Below are 21,184 nucleotides of genomic sequence, written 5' to 3' on the forward strand. Positions count from 1 at the left end.
AAAAAGTCATATATACAAGCAGTGATAAATATGATGATATCTCATCTGTCTTTCAGACATATCCTAAATGGATAAGCAAGAGAGTTCTAAATCTGAAACTGTTCACACTTGAAAAATGTGTGTGTCATGTTTAACCAGCTGGACATACCTTCACATAGTTTGGTTTGTATTCCATTTCACCCCACTTTTTTCTGACAATACTTTAGCAAGAGATAAAGCATGATGAACTTTGTGTTTAGCCATCACAGAAGGAAAGGAAACAAAACTGCTACAGAGTACTTGACCTTTTCTGGAAACTAGATGAAATGGCTTCCATAAAAACAGCACAACAATACCACTGATTGTATCCAAATCATGTCAACTAAGCTGGCATGGCCTTTTCATTTTATTGCCAGTTTAATACTGGGAAATAGGGGCTTGTGACATTTTCAAAGGAAGTTGTAAAATTTTTTTTTTTTTTTTTTTTTTTTGCGGACACAGTGATGGGAAAAACATGGGAGAGGCAATACCCATAGTGGAAAAGCTCTTGAGGGATTTACACTGAAAAAAACCTCATATTAAACAACATATTGTACCTGTTCTTTTTCCTTCTCCACCAAGAAACATCCGGCTGCTCTTTCTGAATTTACCCTGTTCCCAGCCTGCCCACCCTTGACCTTGCCTCTTAGAGAAGCCCTAATGGCTATCAAATTTTACAGTTTTCTTTGGCACAAGCATCTTGAAAACATCATGGCAACTTGAAAGCTGTAAAAACTGCACTCTGTGTTCCTCTGATTCATTAGATTGTAACATTTACAAGGTCACAGCATCTAAAGAATAAAAATGTTAACGTTTATGAGTCAAAAAATAAAGTATTGCAGGAATTATTTGATGTAACAAATAATTTGTTTTATAAAAAAAGTGATTTAACAAGCATTTCGTGGAAAGAGATTTTCAAAAATGGATTTTTCTCTGGAAAAATGGAGGTGAAGGGGTTTTTTGGAGTAGAAATATTGAAAGAGTCTTGGTATGTCAATATATTTTCATAAAATTTGGACTTGGAGTAGATGCTGAATTCCAATGCCACAAAACGGATGGAAATGCTATTTCATCAGGTCAGATTTAGTGAAATTGATAATTGATCACATTTTCACCCAGTTCTTCATACTTTGGTCATATTTTGCAAATTTTAAGCGTAGAGCAGACTTGAAATGTGCTGATGCTAAACTCTGTAAGAATCTAACATGTTGCTTAGGTTGAGTGTTTCCCTGAGAGCTGAACTTCTGGCAAATTTCACCTGCACTTTACCAGAATGGTCTTTAATCTATGTTTGAGCTTTTATCCTGGCCTTTAAATCTGGAACTGGTTCCCTTCTTAAGGAAAGTGCAGTTTCATATGGGAAATACAAATGCCTTAGGTTCAGATTGTCCAGTGTGTGATGTATATCTGCTGAACATATAATAAATGTAGACTCTGCCAAAGAATATATATATATAAAAATATATAAATAGTCCCATGTAATTTTTACTTATTTTCATGTCTTTTGCTGTTTCAAACCCAGTTATGAAGAAGAATAAGATCCTGACCTGACTGGGATCCAGGACTTGAACTTGTTTGTAATTTTTGTCAGTGCGTTTGTAACTTCACTTCTGCCTGTTTCCTTTAAAGCAGCGATGTCAGTGCTACGCTGCTGTTTGCTCTGAATTGGAAATGGGAAGAAAAATTTCAGTGCTGATCCTGTCTCATGTATCTCTCTACTGTGAATCCCAGAAAAGAAGTCTTCCCGGCTTCACTAAGCCAGTGGCAATAATTGTAGGATTGAGTTTTCATCTCAGGCTGTTTTATCTTTGGATTTTACAAGGTTACTTTCTTTCACAAGCATCTGAGATCAAGCTTGCATGAAGCTGTGCAGTGAGGAAGACAGTTCTGCACTGTAAATTTTCTTAGTTGTGTAGGATTTAGAACCTAGGGGTGGGCCTTTTTTACCTGTATTTTTCTGTGTATATGAGGATAATGCATTAGCCCTAGGAGGAACAGTGACCAAAACTCAATAAAAAATCAATAACATCTTTTGAACACTCTTAGTAGAGAAGCCATAAAAGTGAAAAATATTACTACATGGAAATATGGGCTCCAGTGTCTTGCAGTGTTCTTTGCTGAATAAGAGTTGTGGAAAAGAGGGCAAGATGCTGCTGTTGCAGATCTGTAGGAGTACATTTTCTAGCAGAAGGCAACTGATATAAGAGAATTTTGCATCTGGCATGCTTTGCCCTCTGTAGGCGCTAGCAGCAATCTCTCTTCAAGCAAGAAGGTAAAACAGTTTATTTCCTGTCAGGTTTCTAAGGGCAATGATATTTACTGTGCCTTTTTGGCAGTATTTTGCTTAAAGCAGTTAGATAAAGGAAGATGAATATCAACATTTTCTTTCTTTAGATACTGAAGAAATACATGGCTTCAGGCATTAAGATGTACTTAAAAAGATTTTAATATTTCTTTTTCTAGCTATTTAATGGATCCAGCTTCTTTATGAGAAATTCTACATCTGCATAATATACCTGCCCAATCACTTTTGTTTGTGGTTCTGTAAATTAAAATTTGATGTGGGCAGACAGCTTTCTTTGGCTATTTATTTTAAAATGTTCAAGCACATAAATTACTCCTTTCAAAGTCAATTGAAGTTTCTAAATTAGCTAAATTGATGTTTACTAAATTAGCTCTAGATCTTGCCCTTATATTGCTAGTCAAGAAATACTTTAAAATGGACACAGATTTTATTCAATCCCATGCCTATTTTGAACATCTTCTGTTGCATTGTGAGTGTCGAGATCTGTGGCCTTGACAGATGCCAAGATAAAAATTGTGTCAATGCACACTTTCCCATTTTCTACAGAAATCTGTGGAATTCATCACTAAACACTGAAATTGGCTCATTGACTTCCAGGCCTCAGTCATTCTTCCTTTTGCATGTTAATAGCCATAAGGCTTCTTGTGACAATTTAGCTGTGACACTCATCCAAAATTCATCAAATCCATGCAAGCATTTGCTTTGATTTCAATAGCTGTGCTCATGATGATCTGTAGCTATGCTGACAAAGTTTGTTGCATGTGTTGGAACACACATTTTTGGACATGCAGGAACTTAATTAATTTCAAGTTATGCAATGAAGAGTGGGAATTAATTTTTCTGTAGGTAGATTTTTACTTTCTTGGCATAAATTCTGTGCCACCTTCTAGGAAAGCTAGTTTTTGGTTGGAAAAGATGATTAGCACTCAGTCAATTCATGAGACTGCTGAAAATGTTTAGACGAAATAGGAACCAGGCATTTTGCAACAGTTTGGTTTGTCTTGTGGACATCAGTTATTGTTTGCTGATGTGTCTTCTATTCTCTGCTGTAACAGAAAGCTGAAATACTGTGATATGGGAATCAGAAGAGTTTGCTTCTTGTTTTATTTTGAACATTTCATAGTTATATGTGCTTCTGGAAGAGCTGTTTCTTTGAAGGGTGGCGTTGTGAGGCTTATGAGAGTTCCATCTCTTTGTGGCACAATACACAAAATTAAACCAATCATGGGGCAGTGTCAATTTCACCTCTAAAATGAAAGAAGAATCAACCCCATTATGTATAAGGGAAATACAAGTCCCATTAAACTAAAAAGAATCAGGTTACTTAAAACAAATTCAAATTCTCTTCCTATAACTGAAATAAAAGGACTGTAAATTACAGCACATCCTTATGGTAATGCATCCTCAGATTTTCTCAGATACTTGTCTAGACTATTTTTTAAAAGTTCATAGATGCTTGCATTGCATAATAACTGCAGTCTCACAGAGTGGGTGTTAAGTAAGACCACTGCTCCTTGAAGAGGGCAGTAGAAGAGCATGGCTGTGTTCCTTAGGGATGTGCTCAGAGCTATTTCCAGATGGCAACAAAAAGATTCACCTCTGCTTTCCAGACAGAATTAGGATGGAGTTTCCAAGCCTCTTTCACCTTGGTAAATATTTGAACCACTACAGTTACTAGTACACCCAAGTAAGCAATATTCTTTTTACCTCTTTTTTCCTGATAATTTTTTGCTTTAAAACTTTTGAAATAAGCTGTGGATTTTTGAGATTTCTCTGAACCAGTTCTAGAAAGACATGATCAAAATTATTTTGCCAGCATCTGAGGATGTCCTTACATCCAGCCCTGGGATTAGGAGTTGTTGTCTTTTTTGAGTACACTAAGCTCAGATGGGTTCATGGCAGATTGTGTCAGTACTGAAAATGTCTCTACACCTTCTTAATCATTTTGGCACATGTAATTCTTGTCTGAGACTCCCACAATTCCTGCCATTATAGTACTGCATGAATTTAATTTCTCTTGGAGTGGAAATACTGCAATTCTCTCTTAAGGTGATTTCTTCACTAAACACCCCAAGAGTTCCCCATCTGAACAGCTGGAATTTAAGGAATTGAAAACTATATAAATTTTTGTCAGTGTAGACGAAACTTCAGGTTTCCCTTTGAGAAACCTTGCAAATTCATCAGAAGTTGCACCTACTGAATATTCAAAATTTCATGGTTGAATATCTACATTAAAACCCAATTCTATCAATTATAGGAAAAAAAGAATGATAGGATATGACCTACCGAAAAGGAAATGAACACAGATGGCCCCTTCAAATTTTGAGGCTAATAATCGACAAAATGAAGAGCAAGGCTGCAGGTTTTATGTGATTGAATGTACTCCTATTACTTTTACTCTATATGAAGCTTCATAAGGAAGCTGTATTCTGGCATGTCAGCTGTAGATTCTGTCCATAAATTACAAGTGTTGCACACGGAGGCATTCTTTAAAGAATGTCTTCCTCCAGGTAAAAGAGCAGATAGAGTGGTGGTCACATTGCTTGCATTTCTCTTGGCAGTTGGAGCTTCAAAAATGTTCAATATTTGGACTTTGTAGGCTTTGTGCACGTTTTTACAAGGTTTTCTTGTCTGGGTTTTTTTTTGTTTGTTTGTTTGTTTGGGTTTCTTTGGGGTGGGGAGGGACTGGGGGTTTTTTGGTGTGTTTTTGCTTTGGTTTTTTTGGAAATATAAATTCATCAGTCTTAGCCCCTTGGTTTTTTCCTAGCCATGCTGGAGATAGAAATTCCAATCAGCCTGCCAGGTGAAGTTTTTAAATAGTTATTTGGGTTTTGGAGGGGAAGAAACACAAAAAACCCACAACATGACTCTGAAAAGGAGTTAGAATGTTTGGTTCCACTTCTAGTTTTTAACAGCTATTGGGATGCAAAAGGGAGAAATAATATTCTAATCCTTTTGCAATATTAATTGTGACTTGAACTCCTAAGAGAATGAGATGAAAATAATCTGTTTCTTTTGCTATTTTTGTGGTTTCTGTATCTGTTGCATTACCTTTTCCATAACTTGAGTATTTGTATTGCATCATCACTTTGTGCTGCTAATCACAGTATAGCTTTTTAGAAATAAGTATTATATAAGGGACAGTCATTCAAAAGGCTTCACCTTTCCTTGGTATTTTTTGTCTCTTTTGAGGCTCTCCCACTGCTTATTTAAACAAATAGTACTGTTTGATTCATTGTTTGGAAAAAAAAAGGGAATTAATTACTCAACCCTTGGCAGGCTGATGCTGAGGAACATAACAGGTGGTAAGAGCTTCTTCTGAATTCCCTCTTCTGAGAAGACTCATTGCTGGATAAAAGCTATGAACAAACCTTGAAATGAAGATGCCATTTCTTCTGAGGGGAACACCTGAGACACCTGATATCAAAATCCTGTTAGATGCTTTTTGAGTATTGACTTGGCCTGTTAAAACATTTCTATAGAGCATTACTACAGAACTCTCTTTTTGGCCCTGTAACCTGTAGAGAACAACCTGAAGTTTCTGGAAATATTAATGAATGGTTGTGGAAGCTGCAAATTTCTGCTGTGTGGAAACCAGACTGTAACATTTTGGGAATATGCACCCAGGCACAAAGATCTGTTGCCTAATGAGAGCAACTTCTCAGAGACTGCCTTGCAGGTTGTATGGGATGAGCACTTGACTTGCTAATTCTTGTTTTCAAGAAAATCATAGATTTCTCTTTTTGCTCTCATACTGGACTTGGAAGGTAGAGCACAACCACAGGCTGTGCGGAGTGGGCACTTGTACAACTCATGGATGGAAATTGTTAGTAAAGAATGAGAACCTTCTGAAAAAGAGCAGTGCTTTAAAGACTAGGAAATTTACATTTGAGCAGCAGCTTGTATTTTGGTTTGGAAGATCATTTCTCCAGCTTCCTGTTTCTGGTACTGCTGTGGTGCCAAATGCTGAGTTACGAAATAGCCAACTGGTTTTGCAGATAAAGTCAAGCCTGTCATTCCCTTTTCAAGCTGCTAAGGAGGTTGTACAGGGGGGACTCCAGAGCTGTTGAAGGCAGGTGGTTGGAGACTTGGAGAATTCTGAGTTTAAGGTAAATTTTTGGGAAGGGCCAATATGAGGGAGAAGACTTGCAACAGAACTTGGGAAAAGCCTGTCCCTGCTCTCACAGACTGTGTAAGGAGGCACAAACCCAGCTATCCTCAATCCAAGGACCAGAAGTTGTGAAGGCACTGAGTGGCTGAGTCTGAGATGGCTCTTCAGATGAGTCTGATTTTGCCCAAACCTTGTCCTCTTTGGATTGCATCTGGGTATGATACCAGGTAGCAAGAGCTTTTCATGGAGTGCTTTTAAAATGAGAAAAAAAAAAAGAGAGAAAATCTCTGTGAACATGAACCTAATTCAGAAAAATGTCAATCACCTCTGCAATGGAAGGCACATTTGAAATGGACTGCTGGGGTAACTGATATTCTATCAGGTGGTTTTCTAAGATAATAACTTTATCTGTTTATCATGTGCTGCCTGACTTAATGAGATTAGCTGTGGTTTTTGGTCTAGCACACACAAATTTAGACCTGATACTTATCAAGCCATGAGGCTATCTTTAATTATTTATATATTTTTAGTTGGCTGATGTGCACCACTTATTTCTTCACAAGAGTGACTGTGATACCAAAATACAATTTCTAAAAAGAATAAAGTTTTCATTTTCTAGAATGAGTGATTTTTTTGTATGAGGGAGGGAAAATCATGACAGGATGTTTGTAATTGCAGCACAATCCATCTCTCATCTTTTATGATCCTCTTTAAGATACAGGCCAGTGTGAAAAAAAACCCAAACAATTCTATCATATCTTCTGAGAAGAAAATACTGAAATTTTTGTGGTTCTGGTTGTATGTGGATTAATACAGAAGATTATAGTTTATTTGTTATAAAATGCATACTTTAGTCTCATGCCATATTAATAGTATGCTTCACATAGTTGTTACAGGTCAAAGGTTTCATTCATTCTCTGCTTGATTATTTTGCAGCCAGAAAATAAAAACTACATTTTAAATATAAAGTGTACCAAAATCAAGTGTTCCTTTTTTTATTTTTTCACAACATATCATTGTTTACTGTGATGAGACTCCAATTATTTTGTGAAAGAGTGTTCTATACATTGGCTTGCTGCTTTTCAGACAAATATGACTCTGATATATTCAGTTCCTGACCATGTGTTGAAGTAGGCAAAATGGGCCTAAAAGAAAGGTTAGGGACGTGCATATATCAAAAAACATGCTCAGTTGGAGAAATTTTTCTGTATTGTTAGAATTCTCTATTTACAAAAGCTTTTTTTCTCTCCTCTTGTGTTTTAGATATCGATGAGTGTGAAAATGACTTCTACAATGGGGGTTGTGTCCATGAGTGTATCAACATTCCAGGCAACTACAGGTGTACGTGCTATGATGGATTCATGTTAGCCCACGATGGCCACAACTGCCTTGGTAAGTGGTGAATGCTGGCAAGAAACTTACATTTCATGGCAGTGGCAAGAAGGCCTGATCTGTTTTCTGCACTTTATCATCTGGCACATCTTCAGTAAAGACTTGATCCAGATCTCAATTAATACATTCAAACCTGTGTGTTTGCCCCAATGTGGTTCAGGTCAGACCCTTCCAGCTGTCACTCTTAATCTCAACATGCTCAAAGCAGAATGCCCATGTTTAATATTGCTGAGGAAAACCCTGACCCCCTAAGCCTGTGCTGGATGCTTGGTCTTCTTCTTTAAGAAAAGTAATCTGTTAAATATATTAAATATAGTGAGATATATTTTGTCTGTTTCTTCCAAGTTTTGTAATCCCAGTCGTATCTTTAGAGCTTTCCCTCCCCTTTTTTTCCTTTTCAGGCAGTACAGTTCTGGGATATGGTGTATGAACATGAAGTAAAAGTAAGCCAGGAAAGAATCCTTAGACAATGAAAGAGGGCAGAAGAAACACTGATCACTAATAACTGGAGGGACACTGTCCACTGACTGTGCAAAGCCCAGTGCAGGATCTTCATTGTTTCAGCAGTCTGAGGATTTGGGGATCTGTATTTTTGATTCATGGCCATTGCTCTGGTTCGAATAGGGTGGGTTTGTCCTAGAAGCTACATAGGTATATGTTCTTATTATGAAATTCTTCACACCAGTTTCCTGGAAATGAACCTACACTGCTATCTCCAGTTTCCCATAGCTGCTTTCTTGTTGGTCATTTTTTGCTTAGAGACTCTTTCTCACTATTCCCAATATAAATGCAATGACCACATTTTGGTACAGTCCTAAGTTAATTTCAAGGTGATGTTTATAAAACAGTGTGTAAAATGGATATTTTTCTCTGTGTGAGCAGCAGGTCTACTTTAGTAAAAACTGAGATATTTTCAATGAAATTCAAGAAACTAGTCAGCGAACCAGAAATATTGAAGTCCAGTATCACCAGTCTGCACTAACTGAAGCTATAAAAGAACTAGGATTTCAGAGCAAGGATTTGATTAGCCTTTCAGTAGATTTATTTTGTACTACATTTATTTTCAAACAGAGTAATATTTGTTCAGATGGATTATATATCCTGACCATTGACAGGGGTTTGACTCAAACTTCCAAATTTCATTTGTTATAGAACAGATTAAAATAGATTTATTTGCCTCAGCCTGAGGTGGTCAAATGATTAATGGTGCAAGAGGTATTTCTTATACAAAGACCAGCCAGACATTAATTTAAAAAATAAATAAAAACTCTATTTATTCTAATATTCATAAATTCTTACTAAACAGAACACAGACATAATCAAATAGTTCAAGTATTTGGAATTCAAATAACTGTGCATATGTGTTGTTTCAAACAGCTTGCTAGTTTCAGCTTTGTCCAAACAACTCCCATTACAGTAGGGAAAAATCCATTTTGAACAATGAACAGCAAAAGGAGTGACCTGATCAACAATGAGCCATTGAGGAGAGCTGTGGGGTTGTTTTTGGACCTGCTGTCTGTGTTAGTGATCTCTGGTCATGAAATGAAGAGACTAAATCTACAGAGATAGTCACATTTCTAATACATTTTCATTAATTTATATTCAGCCACTTGATTTTTTTGTGAGGTTTTTTTTAATTAAAAAAAAAAAAGAAAAAGGCCAACAAAAATACAAACAGGTGACTATATTGGGAATAACAGCAAAGTGCTCCCTTTCTCCCAATGTACAACCTTAGGACACTAAAAGAGGTCACAACTGTCTTTCTTATTTTGAGACCATGGACTGGGGAGGTTGTGTCAGCAATTAATGAATGGTCTTTAGCATGTCTTAGTAAAAAATCTGGTTTTACTTACAGGCACTGAAATGGGAATCAGGGCACATTCCCTCTTCCTTCCTTCCTTCCTTCCTTCCTTCCTTCCTTCCTTCCTTCCTTCCTTCCTTCCTTCCTTCCTCCTTCCTTCCTTCCTTCCTTCCTTCCTTCCTTCCTTCCTTCCTCCTTCCTTCCTTCCTTCCTTCCTTCCTTCCTTCCTTCCTTCCTTCCTTCCTTCCTTCCTTCCTTCCTTCCTTCCTTCCTTCCTTCCTTCCTTCCTTCCTTCCTTCCGCCACTTCCGCCACTTCCGCCACTTCCGCCACTTCCGCCACTTCCGCCACTTCCGCCACTTCCGCCACTTCCTTCCGCCACTTCCTTCCTTCCTTCCTTCCGCCACTTCCTTCCGCCACTTCCTTCCTTCCGCCACTTCCTTCCTTCCTTCCTTCCGCCACTTCCTTCCTTCCGCCACTTCCTTCCTTCCGCCACTTCCTTCCGCCACTTCCTTCCGCCACTTCCTTCCTTCCTTCCGCCACTTCCTTCCTTCCGCCACTTCCTTCCTTCCGCCACTTCCTTCCTTCCTTCCTTCCTTCCTTCCGCCACTTCCTTCCTTCCGCCACTTCCTTCCTTCCGCCACTTCCTTCCGCCACTTCCGCCACTTCCTTCCGCCACTTCCGCCACTTCCGCCACTTCCGCCACTTCCTTCCTTCCGCCACTTCCTTCCTTCCTTCCGCCACTTCCTTCCTTCCTTCCGCCACTTCCTTCCTTCCTTCCGCCACTTCCTTCCGCCACTTCCTTCCGCCACTTCCTTCCGCCACATCCTTCCGCCACTTCCTTCCGCCACTTCCTTCCGCCACTTCCTTCCGCCACTTCCTTCCGCCACTTCCTTCCTTCCGCCACTTCCTTCCGCCACTTCCTTCCTTCCGCCACTTCCTTCCGCCACTTCCTTCCGCCACTTCCTTCCGCCACTTCCTTCCTTCCTTCCGCCACTTCCTTCCGCCACTTCCTTCCGCCACTTCCTTCCTTCCGCCACTTCCTTCCTTCCGCCACTTCCTTCCGCCACTTCCTTCCGCCACTTCCTTCCTTACTTGAAATTTGAATGGGTTTACTGAAGGCTAGCATGTCTGCTTTTAAGGTTTTAGGCTGAAGATTTTAATTGTTACAGTGACCATGCCAATCTTGCTATGGCTGCTTGTTGTGTGCTGACTTAGATTTGGGACACCATTGCTGGAAAAGAGAGAACTTTTTTTATGGCATTTTTCTTCCATTATTTGCACCCCACCTAGTTGCTTGCATTGTCACTTATGCTGACTGTTGTGACAGCCTAGTGGTTTCCATTAGTAGAGTATCCGTTTTTGAAAAGGGGGACATTCTAATCCCCTCCCTTCTTGACCAGCTTTATTTCCCTTCTCTTATGCTACTAGAATTATGTAAATGCAGTAAGAGGTTGCAGTGAGGTCTCAAATCAAAAACAAACCCTGTATTTGCAGAAACAAGTTTAAATTGGGATTTCTATAACATTTTGGAAATTGGTTTGCTTATTCCAAAGATTTTCTTTTTCACCATGATGAAATTAGGCATTGAAAGGAATCGACGTTTTGGTGAGTCTACTGGTTTGCATCTGTTCTTGCTTTTTGAGAAACCACTCATTTTTCATGGATTTTATGGAGACAGAGAATGCTTCACAAGATTAGTATCAATGTTTTTCACCTTTCTTATAATGAAAAAGATTTCACCAGAACGTCTGCATATCTTCTTTGACATCTGGATTTCTATGTATCTTGCTTGACTGTGGTCTCTGCAAGATCTTAAACCATCTCTTCTTGACAGGGTTTACATTCCTTTATAAATCTTCACTGAATGTCTTTCTAGTAACATCAGTACAGCAAGATTATTAAAATCTTCTTTATAAATAGCAAACTTTAAGTATTCAATTACAGCAGATGCTGTGGTCAAGTCCTTTTTCCTGAGTTCTTCCTCCAACATTTCCTTTCTTCCTCCCTTTCTTCCTCCCTTCCTCCCTTCCTTCTTCCTTTATATGATGATGTCCTTGTCTATCTAAAAATAAACATTTTTTGCACTCCCTTGAGTAGTTTTTTCTCAAAAATTGCTCTAAAGTCTGCTCAGTGGATGCAATACTAGTATTTGGTGTCATACAGTAGGTTTGAAATAGGATTTCCCTTCTTGTACATGAAATACAAATCTGAGGGGGTTTATAATGCGTATCTGTTTTTATGTAAATAAGAATAGCTATCACCTGCTTTTTTCTCTCCTTTTTGTGTGCTGTTTGGGGTTTTTTTTTCATGTTTTCTTTCTCCTTAGGTCTGATTTGTGATAGTCACTTTTTAGATAGGGAATAAGCATTGCTTTTTTGCATAAGCAATTCTTGCTGCCAGGCTGCACACATCCTAACTCTTCCTTTTTTTTAAAGATTAGGATAGGTTCTATGAAGTCCTCTGCTTTTCAGTAATCATACTACAGATGGTTGCTAACTCTTCTTAGAAAGTATCAAAAAAGATGCAAAGCAGCATTGACCAAAAAAAAAAAACATTGTATTTAGAGACCTACTTATTTGACATACTTATTTTATTTAAAAGTATTTCTGTGATATTAATTGCTGTAGGAACATGCATTAATACCTTGTAAATAGTAATAAATTTGTCTTCAGAAAGTCCTGTAAGGAAAGGAAATAAAATTTTCATTGTTTTATAGGTTAGTAACTAGGCAAACAGATTAAGTTACTTCTCAGTCTTCACACAAGATATCTTCATGTCTATATCATAGGCAGGAATTGAATCCTTGCCCTTCTTCATCCCTGAGTTTATTTCAGATAGTCTGTGTAGCTTTGGTTTCTCTTACAGAAAAATAGCAATTACCAAGTTTGGACACCTGTAATATGATATCTCAATTGATTCTTTTGTATGTGTGACCTCCTGCAGATAACTATACAAGTAGGTTTTGATGATTCAATATAGCTTATGGTTCTTCAGCCGCTGATTGTTTGTCTGATTGAGAAGAATCTTGGCAAGCAGAGGGAAGTTCTGTTCAGAAATCAGGACAGAAATGCAATTCCTAGTGTGCGCGATAGGTTCCATGGAGCTCTCTGCAGGAGCTGAGCAGACACAAGCGTGGCAGATGCAAGCACAGTGTCAGCTGTGAATTGAATAGCAAAGTCCTGGCTGTGTCCACAACCTTGAAGGTGTGCTTGGGGCAGAAGACCTGATTTTCCAGCCTGTCTGTTGTCAGATGGTACTTTGTATCTCTTGACAAAGTGGCTAAGTCACATGGAAACTTTGTCCTGTGGGAAAGGATAGGTGGCACTTTCCCTGGAGCATCTGAACATATTCCAGGAGTGGTATTGATTTGCCAGCTCTGGTAGGTGCAGCAAAGCAGCAATTCCAGCCAGGCATTTGGGAGCCTGCATCTAAAAGAGAAACTTCTGAGATGAACCAGGAGCTGATGAGGCACAAGCCTTGAGATGCCTGTTATAAAATAGACCTTGGGATCTCAAATCAGTATAAAATGTCATGTTTGAAGTCACACAATTTTGTTTCTTCTAAGGTCTGAGGTTAAGATCTAAACCCAAGTGCCTGTCTTGAAGTACTCCTTTAAAATCTCTTGGCTTACTTTAAGAGAAAAGAGGTTTAACCCTGGCATGGAGGTTTAATTCTTGGCTGGGTGGTAGTAATCTGCAATCTGACTCAGATGAAAAAACTAACTACTATATACATAGAATCACAGACTCATTTAGGTTGGAAAAGCCTCCAAGATCGTTGAGTTTAACCTTTAGATCATTGAGTCCAACTTTTAAATGTATGTATATCACATTATATGATTCAGTCATTTTTCAGTAAATGTTCCAGTGTTCTATGGTTTTGGTTGCTTTTTTTTCCCCACAATAAACCCAAACCCATTAGAAATTAAATTCTACCTATTCCTATCCTGCTGTTCAAACATACACACTGGGACTTGGATGGTGGCCTCATCTGACTATCAACATGAAGTGGGAGGGGAGTTGCAAATGTGTGAGAAACCATTCCTAAACCTACCAGATGTATCTTGTCCAAAGTGTCACATAACTCAGGATTGCATAATCACTGGTATGATTAAAGAGATCAGTGTCTTCCTTTTAATTTAACTGTATTTTTATTCTCCTGACAGCTGTGCACAATTGTTGCTTGCTTAAACTCCAAGCAAATGCTGATATTCCTGATGTTTATTTTTCTTTATGTTTCCCAACAGTTCAAATAGATTTTTTTATTAACCTATTTAATATGAAGCTAAACAGCTTATGCAAACCTGTTTTTAGTTTCATGAAAGTATTTTAAAGAGGAGCTGAAAATGGTTCATTTTCTTGGCCATCTTCCAGTTTTCCTTGCCCTTCTTTCCTAGCTCCAGATGACTATTAGGTGAACTGACAGTCAAGTATTGTCCCTCTCTAGCACATTAGCAGGGCCTCTAATAATATTATCAGTCATAAACTGTCTTCCAGATTTTCCTAGTTAGTAATTCCAAGACCATTGGCAGATGGAGGAAGGTTAAATACACCCAATAGCCTTCTTTATATAACTCTTCGGTTTTTATTAAAACAAATATAGAATTGCGGAATTTTTCTAGAGAAGGTTAGTAATCTAAATCTTGAAGTTCTTACTCATTTCCAGACTTTTACTTTAACAGAATTTTGGGACTTGGAGGTGGTTTATGCCTTAAGAGAAGCAGGCCAGACCCCAAATCAGATCTCAGTAGTTGAGTAGCAAGGAGCTGTTCTAGCTGTGAGGGGTCCAAGCCAAAAGATGGGAATGGGAATGGATAAAATATATATTTATAGACAAAATGAGAACTGTTGAAATGCAAGGTTTAACAGCACATTTATCTGCATGTTTTAAACTCTTGTGAGCTCTGCCTTTCTGCAAAAGATGACAGGCAGTGATCAGGTCCTTGGGGTATAGTATGAGCCTTGAGATGGGGGGAGCTTCTGGTGTTTAGCTACAGAACCTTCCCAAGACAAACTGCAATTCACATAAATCTGTGCTACAAATTACACAGCAGACTGTCTTGTAGTGACAAATGTGTTCTTGCAGAATGAAAAACTTGAAAGTATTTTTTGAAGTTCTTTGGTTTTCATATGCAAGCCTAAGTGACAAAGAAATTTGTTTTCTGATATATTTCTTCAGCAAACTGATTTTTACCATATTCCTGGTTTCAGATATTTTACCAGTCTTGTTTGGTCTGTACACAAGATTAATACGAACAGCTGTGATTCATCACAGCAATTCAAAGTATCCAGTCTTCATGGTACAGTAGCATGGATCAGATTTTAGAAGACGTATTGCTGTTCTGCAGTTTGTGCTGACTGATGAGTAGGTGCTGAGAAAATATGGATAGCTAGAATGTAAATGTTCTTGAGACAATTCTCTATTAGATGTTTACATGCAACTTGTATACATGGGTTTACTTTTGTTACTTGGCTGCCTGCATCTTGTGAAAGCCTCCATGGTGCCAAGTGGTAGCCGGCAGTCAGAAAACTAAATTAAATCTCTCTTTAAAGATAGTATTATAATATCCTAGTTCTGATGATCTTCCAACACCCAGTAAAAACTGGAATTTTCTTGGTGATTAATGGAAAGGTCTTTGGTATCCAGCCCTCTCTGAAGCTGTGATCTCAACACTTTTCTTTCCTTATCTTGCTTTTTCTACTTCTGTATAAAGTTTCCTCCTTTAAAAGTACTCTAATGTTTGGTCACCTCACATTAATCTTTGGAGTTCAAATGGGATATATCTTTCTTTACATGTTAATTTGCTGTATGTTTGCTTTCTTAAGCCAATGTGATCTGAAAAGTACCAAAACAAGTGAAAGTATAAATCAGCATAGACCAAAGCTTTTTTGTTAGGTATGGGGAAATAATCAAAAGTGTAGAATAAATCTTGATGGCTGTCAGCTATGAAGTTAGATTCTCAGACTGTCATAATAAATTAGGAAACTGGGAGCTGTGTGACAGCAGCATCAATCTCAGTCTCTTGTTTCTGCAAGTCTTCTTGTTCTCTGAGCCTTTTTCTTCTTTTTTTCAAATACTTACTCCCTGGAGGAGGTAATCAATCTCAGCAAAGATTTCTCTACATGGAACACTCAGGAAAGTAAAGAATAAGCAGCTTAGAGTGTGAAGCTAATATGTGCAAGTTGAATCCCATATGCATGCTCTTAGTTAGTCTGATATGGCTGTAGATAGTGTCTTGGCTCAACAAGCTAAAAGATTCTGCATCCTTACTGCTTTACCTCATTTGTGTTAGTTTTGTGTCTGTTGTTAATTCATTTTAACTTTCTCATAATAGAAAATTTCTGAGTCAGTGTGGATAATATTGGTGTATACCTTAATGGAAAAACTATAAAATATGTTGAATTTATCAAAATTTATTTTGGGGAGCTGTATTGTGTTTAGTGCTTACTTAAACCAAGGGAGAATGTATGTTCACCTGAGGGTGCAGGATTACAGACTCTAGTGGGTGTGTCAGGTGTGTATGGCATTCAAGCCCTCCCTAATGGAATGGTGCCTTTTTGAGTCCTAGAAATTACGTAGGTCCAGTTGAAACTCTGAATTCATACAGATTACAAAAAGACATCAAAGAAGTCATCAGATCCCTGATTTCAAAGAGTCATTGTCGAGCTATACTTAGAATGCAGTCAGAACTTGGCAGTGTTGATTTCTGATAAACAATATGATTTATACAGTCAAGAAACAGCCATCATGAAAAATATCTGCTACATAGTGGCTGACTGTATTAGAAATGAGACCTAACTCTTTTCCAGTAGGAATGAGTTCTAGATGAAAGGTTGGTAGTGAATTTCTTGCTAAGTGGATTTTAGGATCTCAGATTTCCACAGTGCCCTGCCTTTGCTGTCTAACACTCTTCATAAATTTCTGCATCTTTACATTATTCTTTAGACTTCAGTGTGCAGTGTGCAAACTTGAAAGTATGGATCAAACTGCAAGACTAAGGTAGAGGCATGTTTTTACTGCTTTCATTTCCTTCTGCAGACTTCAGTCCAGTTGCTTTTCAAGCATCTCAAAATATTCCCTGTTTCTTACTGGAGTTGGATCAGAGCATAAGACATAGTTTTACATAAAAGAGGAGCAGGAAGGAACATGGAGTAGTTGATGGCAACATGTTTTAATATGACTTTTTTGATGACTGTAGTTAACATCAAAATAATAATAATTGCTCATTAAAAAGTCACTGGACATACTTTTACAAGAATGATTGTTTAGAGAACTTGCAATGTTTGAGATAAAAGCAAAATTTATTATTAAGATGCCTTATGAGATACAGAAAGAAATTATTAGAAAAAATTCACTCAAGTCTTCAAAAAGGGCAAGAAGGAAGACCCAAGAAACTACAGATCAGTCACCCTCACCATTCCTGGAAAGGCGACGGAACAGCTCATCCTGGATATTATCTCTAAGCATGTGGAGGAAAAAAAATCATAAAATCACAGAATGGTTTGGGTTGTAAGGGACCCTCAAGATCATTCAGTTCCACCCCTTGCCGTGGGCAGGGATACCTTCCACTATCCCAAGTTGCTCCAAGCCCCGTCCAACCTGGCCTCGGACACTTGTAGGGATCAGGCAGCCACAGCTTCTCTGGGCAACCTGTGCCAGAGCCTCTCCATCCTCACAGGGAAGAAGAATTTCTTCCTAATTTCAAATCTAAATCTACCCTTCTTTAGCTTAAAACCATTTTCCCTTGTCCTACCACTTCATGTACTTGTAAAAAGCCCCTCTCTCACTTTCTTGTAGGCTCATTTCAGCTACTGGAAGGCCACAATGATTTTTTCCTGGACCCTTCTCCTCTCCAGGCTGAACAATCCCAATTCCCTCAGCCTTTTCTCCCAGCAGAGCTGCTCCATCCCTCTGATCCCCTTGGTGTCCCTGCTCTGGCCTGGCTCCAGCAGCTCCCTGTCCTTCCTGTGCTGTGCCCAGAGCTGGATGCAGCCCTGCAGGGGGGGCTCAGCAGAGAGGGGCAGAGGGGCAGAATCCCCCCTGCCCTGGGCCTCTGGGTGCAGCCCAGCACAGGGGGGTTCTGGGTTGGGGCAGGGTCAGCTCTTGCCCACAGAACCCCCAAGTTCTTCTGCCCAGGCTGCGCCCTCTGCTCATCTTCAGCCTGGGTCCATCACACACAGGGATGTGTCCAAGACAGGAGCAGCACCAGCACTTGGTCTGGTTAAACCTCATGAGATTCCCATGGGCCACTGCTCGAGCCTGTCCAGGTCCCTCTGGATTGCCACTGCACCCTCAGCTTGGTGTCATCTGCAAAGCTGCTGAAGGTGATCCCTTTGTTCATGTCATGGATTCTTCAAGGGGAAATCACACTTGGCTAGTTGGATAGCCTGCTGTGATGGAACAATGGGCTGGGGATGAGGGAGAGCAGCAGATGTTCTCTGCCTTGACTTCACAAAGGCTTTTGACACTGTCCCCCACAAGATCCTTGTGGGTGAGCTCAGGGAGGGCAGGTTGGCTGAGTGGGTGGTCAGGTTTTTTGAGAACTGTCTGAACAGCAGAGCAGCAGTGCAGGGCCTGGCTGTAGGCCTGTACCCAGTGATGTCCTCTGGGGTCAGGACTGTCCCCAGTTTTGTTCCTCTTACTCATCAGGCCCTAGGTGAAGGGGAGATATACCAGCACATTTGCTGCTGATACAAAACAGTAAGCAGTGTCCTGGCACACCAGAAGGTGCTGTCATTCTGTGAAACCCAGGCAGGCTGGGGAGCTGGGCACAGAGGAACCCAACAAAGGCAAGGGCAGGGTCCTTCACCTGGGCAGGAAAAACCCCAGTTACTGGGACAGGCTGGGGTGATCTGCTGGAGAGTAGCTCTGAGTAGAAGGGCCTGGGGGTCCTGGTGGACAGTGAAATGTTCCCAAGCCAGCAGTGTCCTGAGGGCAAGGAGGTCAGTGAAATCCTGAGGAGCATCAGGAAGAGCAGTGCCAGCAGCTCAGGGAGTGATTCTGCCCCTCGGCCCAGCCCTGGGAGGCCCATCTGCAGTGCTGTGTCCAGCTCTGGGCTCCTCAGGACAGCAGGGACATGGAGCTCCTGGAGTGGGGCCAGCAAAGGGCTGTATAGATGATGAGGGGACAGGAGCATCTCTCCTGTGAGGAACCAAATGGGGAAAGACATGACTGAGAGCGGATCTTATAAATGCACACAAATATCTTCAGGGACAAGGGGCACAAACTGAAACACATGAAGTCTCCTTCTGAATATATGGAAAAACTTCTTTACTGTGAGAGTGACAGAGCACTTCCCAGAGAGGCTGTGAAGTCTCCTTCTCTGGAGAGATTCAAAACCTACCTGGACACAATCCTGTGCAACCTGCTCCACATGCCCCTGCTTCAGCAGGGGTATTGGGCTGGATGATCTCCAGGGGTTCCTGCCAACCCCGTCTGTTCTGTAATGAAAATATATTTTGTTACATAAATAAGAGTCCATATTGTGCCATAGTTCGGAGCAATAATGTTTGAAAAGGTAGAGAAACTGTTTAATTATTTGTGTTGTTTATGCTGTTCAGTACTTACAGAAAACTCTTAAACTCCCTGTATGAACATGTTAGGGAAGTCTGAGAGACTTGGTTTTAGTCACTAAAAATAACTTCAAGATCTCCTCTAGTCTATAAAACCTGAGTGGACCACAGGCTCAGGCTGTTAATGACTGCACATTGAAAGAATGTGAGTACTCATTCTTGTGCTCTGAAATGACAGGAATACCCCAGGCAAAGGCTGAGTTTTGCTTTGAGTAGATTCCAGCAAGTGTCCACTTCATCATTTCACACAGGCTGCGTGTTTGAGTGGGACCTCAGGGCTTTCAAGTTGCAGAATTTTTCTGTAGATGGTCAGTCCATTTGCCTTAACATGTAAATAGTTTTCCCTCTGATTTAAGGTTCTGTACAACCAATATTAGGTATCTCAGAGTAAAAGGTAAGAAGGCTTTCAGTGGAATGCCCATAGAAAGCTCTGCATTGTTCCTGTAATTTACAGATTAATTTATGTGCAAGGTTCTGAGGGATTTGGTCCAGCAGAGAGCTGTGGAGATGATCAGAGGACTAGAAATCTCTCGTATGAAGAGAGGCTGAGAGAGCTGGGCCTGTTTATCCTGGAGAAGAGATGATCAAAAGAGGATCTTACCAATGTCTGTCAGTAGCTGCATGGAGGGTGTTCTGACAAGAGCTGGGAGCCAGGTTCTTCTCAGTGATGCCAAACAGCAGGATGAGAGACAATGGGCAGAAACTGAAACACAGGAAATGTTCCATGAGGAACATCAGGAGAAACTTCTGCTGTGCAGGCAACTGAGCACTGGCAGCCCAGAGAGGATGTGGAGTCTCCTTCCATGGAAGACCCTCAAAAGCCATGTGGACACAATCCTGAGTAATATGCTCAAGGATGACCCTGCTTGAGCAGAGAGGTTGGATGATCTCCAGTGTACAATTAAGTAAGAATTCCTATGGTTTTTCCTTAAAAAAATTGCACAGTGTTATATAGCTGTTAGAGAAATCCATTTATGTGTTTCCAAGTGCTGGCTAAAAGAATATGCAAGTCTGGTGAATTTTACAGGGAAGGCGGAGTTAAGGTGGTTATTTGTTTTGATTTATTTTGGGTTTTTTCTTTGTGTTGGCTGTACACTACCAAGCCAGCTCCAAAATTACTAAATTTTTGCCTTCTCTACATAAATATGATGTTCCTGAAGTCAGGTTTTTTAACTGCTGTTGCTTTTCATTGGTAATTCCCAGCTCAGGGCAATGCTGATCTCTATAAGTGGTGAATGTGGCTGATGTGCCCATCTGTTGAGTTGCTTAGCACTAACACAACTTACTGCAGTTTACATGTTCTAATGGTTGACTGCTGCTTAGCTGGTGCACAGGTGTCCAGCTGTTTTCTTAAACCCAAGTAGTCAAAAAAACCCCAACCAACCAGTCCAGCTTTGTACTGTGTGATATAGAACAGCTGGGTTGAATAGTAAGCTAGTGTTGCCATTTCATATTTTAAAAAAAAATTACTATTTGCTGTAAGATCTTAAATATATTCCAGGTATTTCTGTCCAGAGAAATCAGAGAACATATTTGTTCTAAATACTGGGGTTTGTGTTGCTCATGTTTAGGAGAATGGAAATGCTGAACTCATTTCCCAGGTGGCAAAAATGCTCATTTGCCCAAATATTTTGTGCAAAGGAAGCACTCATTCTGTGAAACTATTCAGAAACTGAGGCTGTGTTTATAAAAAGTTTTCACCAATGGAGATGCTTTCAGGAAAATGTAGTTGTTTTGATATGACCTAGAGGAAGGATTTCAGCGCATTTTTGTTCCCCAAAAGTTTGAAGAGTAGATATGTGTCTGACTAATACCAATTCACCTGAATAAGTCAATCTTTTTCTACTCCTGCTGTAGTTCTCATTACACTATATTGAAAATTATGCTTGAGATTCTCCCATTTCTTCCACTTTTCATGGACCTCAAGTATTGTCCATATAGAGCATGAGAATGACTTCATAGCCTACTGGGTACTGCAGTGTT

The 21,184-nt window shown here is 39.7% G+C and overlaps 1 protein-coding gene across 4 annotated transcripts in view; it reads left to right on the top strand.

The window, feature by feature from the left end:
* The window catches only part of SCUBE1 (signal peptide, CUB domain and EGF like domain containing 1), a 197,813-nt gene that overhangs the window by 23,457 nt on the left and 153,172 nt on the right, over window positions 1–21,184 (top strand). For all 4 annotated transcript variants that reach the window (XM_030238231.2, XM_030238232.2, XM_050987623.1 and 1 more), the window contains exon 3: window positions 7,698–7,826. In XM_030238231.2, coding sequence (XP_030094091.1) covers window positions 7,698–7,826 — 129 coding nt within the window. The remainder of the gene's footprint in view (window positions 1–7,697; window positions 7,827–21,184) is intronic.

Source organism: Serinus canaria, chromosome 1A, assembly GCF_022539315.1.
Source record: "Serinus canaria isolate serCan28SL12 chromosome 1A, serCan2020, whole genome shotgun sequence".
Taxonomy (NCBI): domain Eukaryota; kingdom Metazoa; phylum Chordata; class Aves; order Passeriformes; family Fringillidae; genus Serinus; species Serinus canaria.